Source organism: Chamaea fasciata, unplaced genomic scaffold (assembly GCF_029207755.1).
Source record: "Chamaea fasciata isolate MVZ Bird 193981 ecotype frontalis unplaced genomic scaffold, bChaFas1.0.hap1 SCAF_12, whole genome shotgun sequence".
In the NCBI taxonomy this organism is placed as follows: domain Eukaryota; kingdom Metazoa; phylum Chordata; class Aves; order Passeriformes; family Sylviidae; genus Chamaea; species Chamaea fasciata.
In genome coordinates, this window is record NW_027094097.1 from 19,715,810 (window position 1) to 19,729,453 (window position 13,644).

A 13,644-nucleotide genomic window follows, 5' to 3' on the forward strand; every position below is an offset into this window, starting at 1 on the left:
CGTCTCTTGGACTCGCCCAGCAGTGCTATCTCCTTGCTGTGAGTTTTGAGTGTTGTGCAGGAATGGAGTTAGGGGAGTGCTGAGAGCTCCACCCCACTCTCTGAAAAGGTCACTGCCTCAATCCAATAAAACTAAAGAGGAAAAAAATGCCCAAAGAGCAGAAATCCCCAAACAAGTCACATCAAATCATGGAGAAGCTAATGGGACAGAGCCATGGGGTTGGAGTATGTATATTTTACTCTGTGTTATTAATTTACTGATGCTAAGTATTTCAGCAAGTAACTTCCAGGGCTTCCAGGACTGTCCTAGACTATGTGATCACAAATTCACCAGTGCCTCTTGTTCAAGAGAAAGCCTATATGAACAGTGGCATCTCTGAGGCTCTTGCTGCATTTTTTTTTGCCTTTCAGCTGCTTCCATCTACGTTCCTGAGGGAGAAGGTTCAGGCCAGTACTGGGAGGCGTATTCTGCCCAGCATTAGCCCATTTCAAGTCCTGAGACTGAGTCGTCAAAAGGTAGCCTTTTCCTGCTCTTTTTCTTTCTGTTTGATGTGAAGTTTGAAGAGGATGTGTGCTTGTGACAGGCTTGCCTCCAGCAAAACATCTCAGTGTCCAGGTCCTGTCATTGCAAACTGCTGCTTGTGGTGGACTTGGAGTCCTGATCTGCACCAGGCCAACACAAATAACCTCTGCTGAAGCTGCTGGGCTTTGCTGGAGTGTAGCTGCCGTTGCTAAAACAAGGGGGGGAAGGCTGGGGACGCAAAGGCACAAAATTGCCATTTGCCATTCTCCTGCTGAAACAGCCGCCTCTTGCTTAGGTGCGGTCACCATCAAATGCTTGGGGTCATAGGATTCCCTCCACAGTGGCAGCATTGGCCTTTGAAGGCCGAGGAGCTGCAGTAATTACTTCAGATTTAACAAAACTCATTGCATTCATGCTTTGGGTTGGAACCCTGACGTGGTGTTAGATTTTGCAGGCTGCCAGATGTACAGGGGACTCACCCTGGGCAGAGGGGAATGGATGTGCTTTATCTGGATCCGTGCCTGCTTAGAGGTGTGTTTAAAGCTGCTTTTCTTGCAGGGCTGGCTCAGTATAAAGCCCACTCCAAACGGGTAGGTGACCGAGGTGGGCAGTTGAGCAGGAAATTGGCAGCATGAGATGTGTAACAAAGTGGTTAAGGATCGCCCTGGAGAGGGGGGATTGGGAACACCTCAGAGAAGGGCACGACTAAGGGGACAGCGTGCTGCAGCCACTCCCTTGGGCAGAGTGTGCCTCCTGTCAAGTCACGGAGGATTCCTGCTTGTGTCTCTGGAGTGACAGCAGTGTGTCTGGAGAGGGCAGACAAAGCAGGGGAGAGTTTTCTCAAAGCAATGTCTCTGCTCCAGAAGCATTTGTTGCTGTTGTGTCATTCCAGACGTGCTCTCCAATGGTATTAAATAAGATAGCAATAACAGATTACAAGAAAGCACCCATTTAAAAAGGAGATACCAACTTGCTGAGAAAAGAACTTAGCGTTATCCTCATTCAGCGATCACCTCATTTGTCTTTTTCCTAATTTCTGTGTTACTTTACTTTTGCCTTTACCTCTGCTAGCAATGCACTAACTTTTAAATACAATTAACGGGGACAAAATCATCCAAGCAAAAGAAAACTGTTTATTAGTAACGATTCAACTGAGCTGGGCGTGTCTCCGTCTCCCCTGGAGACAAACAAAGACACCCTCCAGCAAAATGGCAATCTTTCTATACCCTTTATACCTGCCTGGGGCGGTCCCCGGCCCCTTTCCCGTTGGATGGTACTCGGGAACTTCCATTCGCTCTGACCACCAACTTTTCTGTCCCCTCCCCTCTCATCACCAACTTTTCTGTCCCCTCCCCTCTCCTCCTACTTCCTTTTGGTCAGGTCTTCAACCACGTCCTTCTCCCAGCTCACAGCAGCACGCAACAAACCAACCTGAAAAAATCCAAACCACAAACAACACACAGAACCAACAACTTTCATTCTTTAACTTAATAACCTTTTGACATTGTTCAGCAAAATATCGCCTCATCTCTCACACCTCCTCTGGTACTGTTCTCTTCTTACTGATGTCTAAGTTCTAGATGAAAAAAGATACTTGCAGTTGTGTGGGCCTCAGTTTCCCTGTCTCAGAATAACGGACATCCCAAAATTGTTTCCCATGGAGTCTGATGTAAATTTATGGGTTTTACTTACTCCATGAGTCCTCAGTCAGTGCCCCAGAGCTCTGTGACCTCATGGGCACAGGGCAGTCCTCAAGGTAAGTGCTGCCTGGCATTCTGGAGAAGGAAACACGGAGAAATAGGTGCCAAAAGAGCAGCTTGGCTCGAGCCTGCTCTGTGTGGCCCTGCAGCTCTTGATCAGCTGAGAGCAGAGGTGGGTGAGCTACTGTTTCCCTAGTGTGGCCTGGGCAGAGGTGCTCGCCATGAGTCTGTACTTCAGTGGGGATCAGTGTAAGATTCTCCTTCATGAACCTTCCTCCCAGCAGCTGAACGTCTCCCTGCTCTCTCTTGCCTCTCCAGTTGTCATCAACTTCCCGGAAAAAGAGCTCGTTTAGCGTTTCCCCACCAGAGGTGGTATTTCGGAACTTCGTCGTTCATGAGGTCTATGAAATGGTGGTGTCTCTCATGAATAAGGGCGAGGTAAGTGCTGGGACATGGAGCGTTAACACTGTGCTGGAAGAGTGGTGTAATTCCCATAGTGTACAGCAAAGCAAGTTATCTGCTGCAGCACATCCAGAAGAAAATGTCTCAGCATCTTGTTCTGCAAGATGGTGGAAATCTTCCTGTGCTGGGAATTCTCCCCTGATTTTGCCCATGGGCTGACGGTATCTATCCCAAAGGAGTTTCCTTCTTTTGAAAGCTCTGATTGATAGGAATGTTGAGGGTTGTACAGTTCTTACCTGCTCTCATGCTTTGCCTTGAGTCTATACCACATCTTGTGTCTCCTTGGTTAATCTTGGTTCCTGGTAGGAATTTCTGCCTCTCTCAGCCTGTTTGGCTCCCTTTGTGCAGCTCAGAGTCAAAGCTCAGGGGCTGAGTCTTCTACGCTTTCTGCTGGAATCACTATCATTAGTGGCATTGGCACGGCAGGAAATGTTCTGAAACAGCCCTGGAATCAGAGTGATGTAGCAGAAGCAGTAGGAGGCCTTTAGGTGCCACTTCAGGCTCCTGCTAAGCTTCATCCAGCTCTGCTCAGGTTTTCCAAAAGCAACATGGTGCTCTGCTTTCCCTTTGGAGAACCACAGCACATCCAAAGCCATGTGCTCCTGTTTGGCAGTTTCCCAAGAGAGTTGAGAGGGAAAAAGTTGAAAAATGTCAGCAGTTGTGTTGGACTGTAAAGGGGAAAACTGAGACCATTTGAATTTCTGTCAGGGAAACATTTTCTTAAATGAGGCTTGTGCCAAGAGTGGGCTGGTGGGAAGAGACAGGAGGGAGTCAAAATCATCTGGTTTGGACTTTTTGAGAGCATTTTGGTGCTCAGGGGTTGATATGTATGTGTTGAAAATGCATGTTTGCTGTGTCTGTGTATCCCAGAGAGCAGAATTTGGCCTGCTGGCTGCAAGCGGGAATGCCCAGCAGCCCAGCTTGCCTGCACAGGCAGCAAGAACCCCTGGAGAGCCAAGGTTGGCTTTTAATACTGAAACCACACTGTGAGTCAGTGCTGGTCATGTTTTGAAATATTGCCCCCGCAGTCCCCCCCCCCGCAGCAAGCTCTGGAGAGGCTTTGGAGGAATATCTCCGAAGGGACAGGACAAAAGATTTCAAAAGAGGCTCTTACCCCCAGATTATTCCTCAAAGGGGTCCAGGGGCCGAAAGAGAGAGAACAAAGAAATCCAGGGGTCTTATCTAGTCTCCTATTTTGGGAGGGTCCTGGCATTCAGCCAATTAGGTGTGGACATGTAGGGAGGAAATTCTCGAAGGGTCAAAAGGCGAGAGACCATTCCCCTAAAGAATTACAACGTTTCTCCAGGAGGAAAATGCCTTTGAAGCCCACAGTCAGTAGGCACAGCCTGTCTGTGTTTCCATCACTTTTGGGGAGGTGATTGCTGTAATCAGTTGATGATTCTTCCTTGCTGCTTTACTGGCCCTTTAAATTCTCTTTGTCGTCTCCTTTTTTTAGGGATTGCTGTGTTCCTTCTTTTGCTTTTCATGTTTGCTTTTATTCCCAGTAAGGCCACAGTGTTTGGTCTCCTCTCTTGCTGGTCTGCCTGCATGACTGTATCCCCCAGAACTGCCCTATCCAAAGCTGACCTGCTAGAAAGGAATTTCTTCCTTCCCCCAGGATAATGTGCTGTTATGCTTTCAGGTAGCACAAACCCTCTGTGGAACACGACTGCATAGCTGTGTGCAGGCAGAAGCCAGCAGGTTTTTGGCCCTGTTGAATATGCAGATGATTTGGTTCAGGTGCTCTGTCTCCATCCTGCTGGTGCTGACCTGCTCGGCCTTTCCTTCCCACCAGGCACTGCCCTACTGCCCCTGACCAAAATGCTGGAGCCAGACAGAAGGGATTCAAGTTCACCCTTGGGAATTCTGTGCCTGTACCTCCACAGCTGAAAGGGCTTTAGAAAAGGGGTCAAGGAAGGACGTCACCAGGGCATGGGCAGGTCTCCTCTTGTCCTGTTTCCTCAAGTGGCAAAATCATGGTTCCATGTCTTTCCTGCAGAATCTTCAGGGGGTGCAGGTCTCCATGGAGAGCTCACCTTACTTCCAGCTGGCGGGCCCCAGTGATGCATGCCGTGCCGTGCCAGGAGGCGCCATTACCGATGTGCACGTCCACTTCACTCCTGACGAGAACAAGGTGAGACTGGAGGAGCCAAAACACAGAATTATCTCCAAAGCCATTGTTGTCCCTGCACTCTGGGTACAGCCCATGCTGTGAGCTTGGCTCCAGGCCGTGGGCAGGCAGCCTGCAGCCAGTCCCAGCTTGGCATGTGCTGTCAGGCCCTGCACCCAGGCCTGACAGGCCCTGCTTCCCCTCGCTGCACATTCCTCTGAGCATTCCCAAGGGAAGAAAGATGCCCAGGGAACAGTATGCAAATGATAGAGGGGTGTTGATAGATGTCTGGCCATCTCTAGGTATAGTGGAAGGGGTTTCATTATTCTGCAAAGTACTAGAGGAACAAAGAGGTCAGAGAGCTTTCCTCCTTCCTGACTGGCCACAGCTTCCCTGCCTCACCCGGGGCTGGAGCAAGGACGGTGCTTTTTCACACCCTCTGTTCTCCAGCCTTGGGCTGTGCTGTCCCAGAGCACAGCTGACCATGATACGGCTGCAAGGCCAGGGCAGAGGATGTGCTGTGCCCGTGGGCCCAGCCTGGCACAGGCACACTGAGCTCTAGGTGCCCTTAGTCAGCAGGAGCTTGGTGAGCTGCAGGGGACTTGGACACCTGCCTGAAAGAGCTCGTGTAGGGCAGGTACAGCCTGCAGGCAGGCAGACCTGTGGGCCCAGAGCCGGTGGCAGCGACACTGCTGCGGCTCTGTCTTCATGCCTGTCACTGTGGCTGCTCTGTCAGCTGGCGCCCATTCCATGCCACTTGTGCTTTTGCGTGCAAGTTTGAACACCAGTGCCGAGGCCCTGGCAAGTCTGCTCTCAGCGCTGTGATCTGGAGGCTGGTTCATACAGAGGGGTTTAGGACATGGCATGGAAGGGAGGAAGCCTTGCCGGGAAACAAAGAGAGGCTCTTTGCAACAGCATCCTGCTACCTCTTAGCACTGTTCTTCTCGTGACTTGGTTGGAGAGGCAAAGTTAGAGGGGAGTTCTGAGCAAACAGATATTTCTACACCAGGCCAGAGGTCCAGGATCTCTTTGGGTGCAGCTGTTCTCTCAGTTTCCTTTTGTTGCTTAGATTCAGTTTAACACTTTGTCCTATTCTCAATCAGTGGGAATATAGTAACCTAAGGAGGAATGTCCTGTGTTCCCTAGCTCCATGTTCCTTAGAAGGGACTTAGGAATTATTTAACATCATTAAAATTGAGAGTAAAAATTATGGTGGCCTAGGGCAGTTGTCTGTATGACCCAAGTGACACAAGAGCTTAATGCCACTGAGATAGGTTTTGCAAAGTGCACTGCTGCCTTTAAAATGTGAGATATTAGTAGAACTTATTGTTCATTTTGGGGTGGAATAGGTAAATTGATACCCTTGAAGGGATATAGGAAATGGCTTTTCTTCTGCCATGGAGATGGCACCAAATGACCTGTGCTGAGACAGTTTCTTTTCCTGCAGGTTTATTCCCATGAGCTCGTCTGCGTCAGTGGAGAGGAAAGGATAGTTGTGCCAATTCGGGCCATCCCTGCCCGAGCTATCCTGAACTTCCCCGACGAGCTGGACTTCTCAAAGTGTCCTGTCAAAGGCAGCACCCGCAAGAGTCTGCTGATTGAGAATTCTGGTAGTCTGGCAGCTCATTACCAGCTGAGCACCGAGAGGTGAGGCAGCTCATCTGTCCTTGTGCAAAACACCTTTGGGGGATAACAGAGTTGGGAAAGAACAACAAAAGGAACCAGAGCATGGGAGCTGCTGCCCTGTGTCGCTGGCTGGAAATGGGCAGGATGGATGGCATCTGCTCTTGCTTTCGGTGTTCTTAGCAGGATGCAGCCTTTGAGCTTTCTCCATCCCAGATTTCCTGGGGGGTGCTGGAACATGTTAGTAGCTGGCTTGCGCCCTCCTGAGCACAAGCAGCTTCTGAAATGGGTACTCACCACTGTCAGCCAAACAGACCCATTCTCTGGGAGGACACAGGCACATGGCTTTCCAGTGGTCCCTGCATCAGATGCCCAACATGAGCTGTGTTGCAGGCAGCCGGTGCAGTTCCTGTTACTTAAAGCTGATCTGATTTCCCTTGTCAGCTGAGGGCATCAGTCCCCTCTTCTGTTCCGTGATGAACCTTTGAAAGCCAGTTTAATTCAAACACGTGCTTTAAATCTCTGAATAAGGTCGTGCCCCCTTTCATTCAGATCTCTTTTTATATACTCTGAAGTTCCTGTGTTTCTGCTGTTTTTTCATTTTGGTTTGTGTTAAATGTTTGCCAAAAGATCATGAATTCTTCATTGGGAACTTTCATAAATGTCAAGCTCCTCTAATGCCTATCAATACACCACATGCCCATAGGTATATGCACAGGTGTATTAGAAACATGAGACATTTAGTGAATGTGTGAAAAGCAATTGGGCTGCTTTAGAAGATAAAAGAAGGTAGAATAACTTTTTCTAGAGGGGACCTCTGGAAATTGTCTGAGCAAATACACTGCTCAAAGCAAGACCAGTGTCCGGGGATTGCAAGGGGCCGTTGGGAGATCTGGAGTTGTCTTTAGATGCCATACAAGGAAACAAACATACAAATGGACTAGTTAAAGAGCCGAAGAAAACCTATTAAAACCCCTCCATGACCTTATCTTTTCTGCCTGTCGGGTGCAGTAGTGATTCATTGAAAGGGTAGATCTAACAGGATGAGAACTATCTTAAGGAACAGCTCACAATTAGCTCACTATATTGCTCTAATCAACCCGTAAAAGGCCAAAATTTATCCTGCCAGCCCCATCTCTTGGCAGTGGTTTTCATTTGGTTATTATAGCGTCAGGGATGTCTCCTTCACAGTCCTTCCTATCTGTGGGCTCAGGGAACAGCTTAGTGATGTTGACTGAAATTCAGAGGAGTTAAGTTTAACTGTAGAGCTTGTGTCCTTGGGTCTTGGGGAGCCAGGTCTATATGAGAGATGACTGCTCCAGCAGGAACAGAGGAGTCTGGTGGGTACAGCCTGGGGTGGGATGTAGGAGATGCAAGGGCTGATTTGCACTCAGTTTTTCAGCCCTGACAACTGAAACTTGGCTGGATCCTCTTCTCCTGGTAATTTGAAAATAAGAAGATATCTTCTTTCTCATGCAACGCCTGAAGTCACTCCCAGGAGTGTTATTCGCATCCTGCCATCTGAGGGCAGGAGTATGTAATATGGGGCAGGAGTGGGAAGGGAAGGGAAGGGAAGGGAAGGGAAGGGAAGGGAAGGGAAGGGAAGGGAAGGGAAGGGAAGGGAAGGGAAGGGAAGGGAAGGGAAGGGAAGGGAAGGGAAGGGAAGGGAAGGGAAGGGAAGGGAAGGGAAGGGAAGGGAAGGGAAGGGAAGGGAAGGGAAGGGAAGGGAAGGGAAGGGAAGGGAAGGGAAGGGAAGGGAAGGGAAGGGAAGGGAAGGGAAGGGAAGGGAAGGGAAGGGAAGGGAAGGGAAGGGAAGGGAAGGGAAGGGAAGGGAAGGGAAGGGAAGGGAAGGGAAGGGAAGGGAAGGGAAGGGAAGGTAGTGCTGAAGTGTGGCCAGGGACTCCCTTAATTGGCAGCTTCTCTTTCTGGCAAAATTTCTGACAAAATAATAAAAAAAAACTCCTGTGCCTTGCCCACACCAAGCACCGATCCCCCAAGCCCCAGCAGAGACCTGCAGCAGTGCTGGCTCACCCTCGGGGCAGATGTGGGAGCTCGTACAGTAATCGGGCTCCGGGGCTGCTGGGGCCTTGTCTTTCCTTCTCTCTCCCCAAAGTCTCACATCCAGCACATAAACATTGCTGGCCCAAGGCTTCTCCATCAGCCACTAGTGATGTTCTCACTAGTGGTAATGGAGCAGGTCAGGCCCATAACTGCAGCAATAGGTCCTTAGTGAGCAGAACCTGAAGCAAGTTCATCAGCTGTCACTACTGACATGAATGAAATTCAGCTTGCCAGATGTTCTCTATATTTTTGTGTATGATAAGTTCAGCACCAAACTCCCCAGAACACCCTTTCTGTGGACAGATTGACCACCAGCAAAGCACTGAGGAACTTTTGTTTCCTCGGTGGGGCTGTGGAAGAGCACAAAGCCCAGCAACTTCTGGGCAGAAGCACATTTCACCTGAGCTGTCCCTGAGCATCAAAACACGGAGTCTTGTGTTTGTCAGGCAAGAACTGTTCGCCTGGTGACCAATCCTAATTGCTCCTGTTACATCCAAAGTGCACCAAGACATTTGCGTAATTATTTCCAACACATTCCACAGAGTTTGTCTGGTGAGCCAAGCAAACAGTTACCAGCCTGGATGACAACCCAGGGTCCCAGATTGCATTGCTGGTAAATACACAAAACCCTCCTGTTCTGCCTCCTCGATGTGCTCCTGCTAATGGTGCTTCATAGAGCTGGGATTGGATCCTTCAGATTGTAAATGGCATCCTCCTTTTGGGTCTTGTTTCCATGTCACTGTATTGCTCTAATCTGCATTTGCACTCTTTCAGAGTTTTGATTGCTCCTTTTTGTAGAGCAGCTTTCATTGAAATGCTGATGAAATGTGCTAATTCAGGATCTTTTCAAGGTAAAATAAACCAAAGAGCCACGCTGCAAATTCAACAGTAATTATTCCGTGGTCTTCAAGGGAAAGTTCCTTCTCCCTGTCTGATTCCTAGGCTGTAATCTCACAAGAGAGGTAGTGCCCTAACATTTGCATCTCTTGAGAGGAGGTTTATAGGTAGCAGGAAAAGAGAAATTCCTGAGGCAGTCAGTATCAAGTTATGCATGCAGATAGCTCTTAACTCTCTCTGTGCTTTTCACAAACCATTCTCTGATGGGATTGCTGGCAGTCAGAAGGCTGGATGCCGAGTATGGGGGGGATTAGGTCGTTTTATCCCACAGGATCTTCTGAGGGCTGGATCTCCTCAGAAGTGGGTCAGTAGCTGTTTCTGATCCTGGCTGTTCCGTCTGTCTTGGCTGTAGTTTGTTTGCTCCCTGCTTGCCCAAGTGAGCTGAAGTGACCTGCACTGCAGAAGGAATGTCATGGCCAGATGTCCCCCCAAGTCCTGATCTCTCTCTTTGTGTTGCAGTCCTTTCTCCGTGGTTCCAGCCGAAGGAATTCTGGGCCCTGGTCACACCATGCAGGTGACAGTGGGATTTCACCCGCTGACGAGCGGTGACCATTTCGGGTCCCTGGTGGCGCGCTGCACAGGTGAGTGCTGGGCAACGCACGGGACACAGGACAGTTCTCCACCATCACTCCCTGTTCATCCCCCTCAATTCCCTCTAGATGTACCTTCTCTGTTCCAGCTCTGCCCCAAAGAAAACTGAAGTAGTTGGTGTTTAAATGGTTGATAAAGTGGATCCCCCCTAACAGGGCTAAGATTTTTGGAATTCTGTTTTGCTGGGTGTTGCTGAGTGGAGGAAGGAGGAACCCTGATTCTCCACTACTGTGTGGCTACGCCTGGGTGAAGTTTTATTTTACTCCTGGGCAGTGCTGTATGTGAGCTGCGAGGTCTCCGTCAGACTCTCTCCAATGCAGTGTATTTCTTGCACACCTCTGTCCTGTATGCCGCTTTTCCACTGGCTTGTCACAGACCCTTTTACTATGTTGCCCTCTACGCATCTATGTAGTTTTTGCCTAATAACATCTTCAGGCCCTCAAGTTCCTGTATGGTGACAAATCAAGACAAATTTTTCCTCGTCCCCATTTCCCAGGCCGTTCATGCTGTTGCAAACCTCTCTCATCTCCCATTTGATTTCTAGACTGAGGAATCCCATTCAGTCTTCGTATAGAAGCTGCTCTGTACTTATTAATCTTTCCTTGTCCTTTTTTATTTAATCTGAAATGCTCCATCTTGGTTTTTGAGATCAGAACAATATAAAATATTGCAAGACTGATGGGGCTGTGGGTTTGGACAGGGAGATGACGGTGATGATTTTTATGGTGTTCATTTTGTAGTGGTTTGTCATATTGCAAAGCCAGGCTGGTTGTGTTTCCTCTCCTGTGTCCCCTCCTGCTGTGGGCTGTCACTTCACCTGTTCCTCTGGGTCTCCTTTTTCTGCCCACATGCCCCCAGGCATATTTGCTTGTCAGCAACAAGGGATCCAAGGGATCAGGAGAGGCAGGAGTCTCGTGGGATGCGCAGGGGAGACCTCGGCAAGCCAGGATTGACCAGGGCTCCTCAGTGTCACCTGAAGGACTTTGATGCAGAAATCCCAGTGATCTGAGTGGGTCACCTGAGCACATCTGACAAATCCCACTGTACATACTGTCACCTTGGGGCCAAATCTCTACAAACACTCTCAGAAATAAGGTGGTTAAGGAGGTGCCCAGGACATCCTCACGCCGTACACACAGAGCTGTCAGGACGTGCTAAATGTACTGATCCATGGAACTGCTAATACATTTAAAAGCTATGACACTTTCTTCCGTGACCTGTGGTTTGCTTTGTTCCTTGTGCTTCCATCAGCAACTGAGCTAGCTGAGCAAAGACTCTGCTTTGTTCCAGGTGAAGAAAGTTTCTTCACACTCCTTCGCGCAGAAGCTGCAGATGTCAACATTGGGTTGAGCACATATTCTGTGAAGGTTGAGAAGACTTTCATCACCACAGCAAGCCACACAAGCATGTTCATCAGGAACAGGAGTAACATCACAGCCCACTTCCAGTGGAAGATGTTTCCTACTGAGGAAGCCGACAATGAAGAGAAGAGGAGGTTGGTTTGAAAGATACGTTTCAGTGAGATACATGGCCCAAGACTGAAACTAGTGCATGGCCTCAGGGGGGTGTTGGTGATTTTGAATGGTTTAGGCCAAGTAAACCATCCCTGGCATTAGGGTGCGTGTCCCTGGGCTTCAGGAGCTCAGCACAGCAATCCAGTTCCATTTATACTCCAACCAAGGATGGCATTTTGGGAAGGAAAGGTTGATTGCAATGACTGGATTTCCTCAAGTTCTAATTGGGCTTTTGCCTCCCTAATCTTCTTCCTACATGACCTGGCAACATCCTTCAACGTTTCCTGAGTTGCCAGCCCCTCTTTGCAAAGGCGATACGCCCTCTTTTTTCCCCTTAGTTCCTTCCAAATCTCCTTGCCCATCCAGGCTCGTTGTCCTCCCTGTCAGCTCACCTTTCAGCACACAGGGACAGTCTGTTCCTGTGCCTTCGAGACTTCTTTCTTGTAGTATGTCCATCCTTCCTGGACCCTTTTGTTTGTAAAGGCTGTTTCCCAAGGTCCTCTCCAAAACAGTCTCTTGGACAGGCCGAAGGCTGCCTTCCAGAAGACCAGAGTGGAAGTTTTGTTGATGCCCCTCCTTGTTTCACTGATTGTTGAAAACTCTGTTATTTCACAGTCACTGTACCCCCAGACAGTGGTGAACAGATGAAGTTCATTTAGTTCTTAGGGAATCTCCTGGTGATATCCAGTACCTGGATCCCAGGGAGGCAGCAGGCTTCCCTGTGGAACGGATCCGCTCGATATACAGGGCCCTCATTTCCCCTTAGAAGGGATTCACTTACTACCACTACCCTTCTTTTCTTCGTAATACTTGAGGCTGGGATCTGTCTGGCAGAAAAAGTGCAGCTGTCTCCAGACAGAATTTTCTCTTTTAGTGTCATCTGTCTGAGCCTCTGGATCCAGGGCCTCATACCTGTTCTGTCAGGGTGCAGTGATGGGGGTCAGGACAGGATTTCATTACCTCCTCAGCAGAAGCCCATCCCCATTCCCCACTGTCTCCTAGGTCTTCTCCTTCTGCCTGATCACAAGAAGGGCAGGGCTCCTCTGACTCCTGCTGAGCTTCTCTCGGGCTTGGAAGGGTGTAACTCCAGCAGTTTATTTTTGTTTCGCTCTCCCTAATGCTCCTCAGCCTTTCCACTTCTTCCTTACCTTCTGCCACTAGACAGAGCAGATCATTCACCTGCTCACACTGCACGCAGGTGTCTTTCACATTATCCTCTGATATTAACACCAGGCTCAGACCCTCCCTGCAGCCAGGGGCCTGGACAGCTGTGTCCTTCCTGGGGGGTTCTGTTTGAGATAGTACACTCTTGCTGGCGGCAGCAGCAGCAATGACTTTTGATCATTTGTAAACTTGCTGGGGAAAAAAAAAAAAGGCAGAAAGATGAAAGAAAAAAAAAGGCAAGCACCTCAAAACCAACCAAAAGACACAGCCCGCTACACAAGGAGGGTGGGTGGCTGCAGCCTTTCTGCTCGGCCTGCTTGTGTGAACTGCCACGCAAAAATGAAAAAATGCTGTGCAAACTGCCAGCCCAAACTGCTGTGCCAAAACTGCCGTGCCAAAACTGCCGTGCCAAAAGTGCCATGCCCAAACTGCTGTCCCCAAACTGCTGTGCCCAAACTGCTGTGCCAGAACTGCCACGGCAAGCGCCTGTTTGCTGCGGGCCAGGTCGCTTGCACTCCCCAGAGCCATTTTAAATCACCTGCAAAGGAACAGGAGGTCGACCCTCACCCGCTTGAATGGATGGCAAGAGGGTCCTTTAGTGCCCTGGGCTTCTTGGTTCTCCACTGTTCTCTGTCTACTTACACAGTGTCTGACTTCCATACGAGCTCTGTATGTTAAAAGAAAATCCCATGACCTTCTCTGGCTATTTCCCTGGGCTGTTTATTTCCATTTTTTCTTACTTGCCTGCCTCAGCCTGGATCCCAGGTGATCCACTTTCCCCTCAGAAGAAACTGGGTTTTCTTTAAGTAAACTTCAACCTGGTTTTGGTTTTGTGGATTTTTTCCAATTACATTTGTTTTCAGGCCAGTTTGTGTCCTAGACTGTCACCAGGACATTTTGTTTTTCCTTACTTCCAGTCTTAGGGATGGTGTTAGCTCTAAGGCCAACTCTCCTGCTGTCAGAGATGCTTTTGAGATCTCAGAGCAGAGAGGACTTTTTT

The 13,644-nt window shown here is 49.1% G+C and overlaps 1 protein-coding gene across 1 annotated transcript in view; it reads left to right on the forward strand.

Annotated features, from left to right (window-relative positions):
• LOC136296089 (hydrocephalus-inducing protein homolog) overlaps nucleotides 1-13,644 on the forward strand; it is a 73,077-nt gene that overhangs the window by 1,637 nt on the left and 57,796 nt on the right. Inside the window, exons 3-7 of the mRNA XM_066194912.1 lie at nucleotides 2,541-2,660; nucleotides 4,684-4,818; nucleotides 6,242-6,441; nucleotides 9,835-9,956; nucleotides 11,257-11,461. Coding sequence (XP_066051009.1) covers nucleotides 2,541-2,660; nucleotides 4,684-4,818; nucleotides 6,242-6,441; nucleotides 9,835-9,956; nucleotides 11,257-11,461 — 782 coding nt within the window. The remainder of the gene's footprint in view (nucleotides 1-2,540; nucleotides 2,661-4,683; nucleotides 4,819-6,241; nucleotides 6,442-9,834; nucleotides 9,957-11,256; nucleotides 11,462-13,644) is intronic.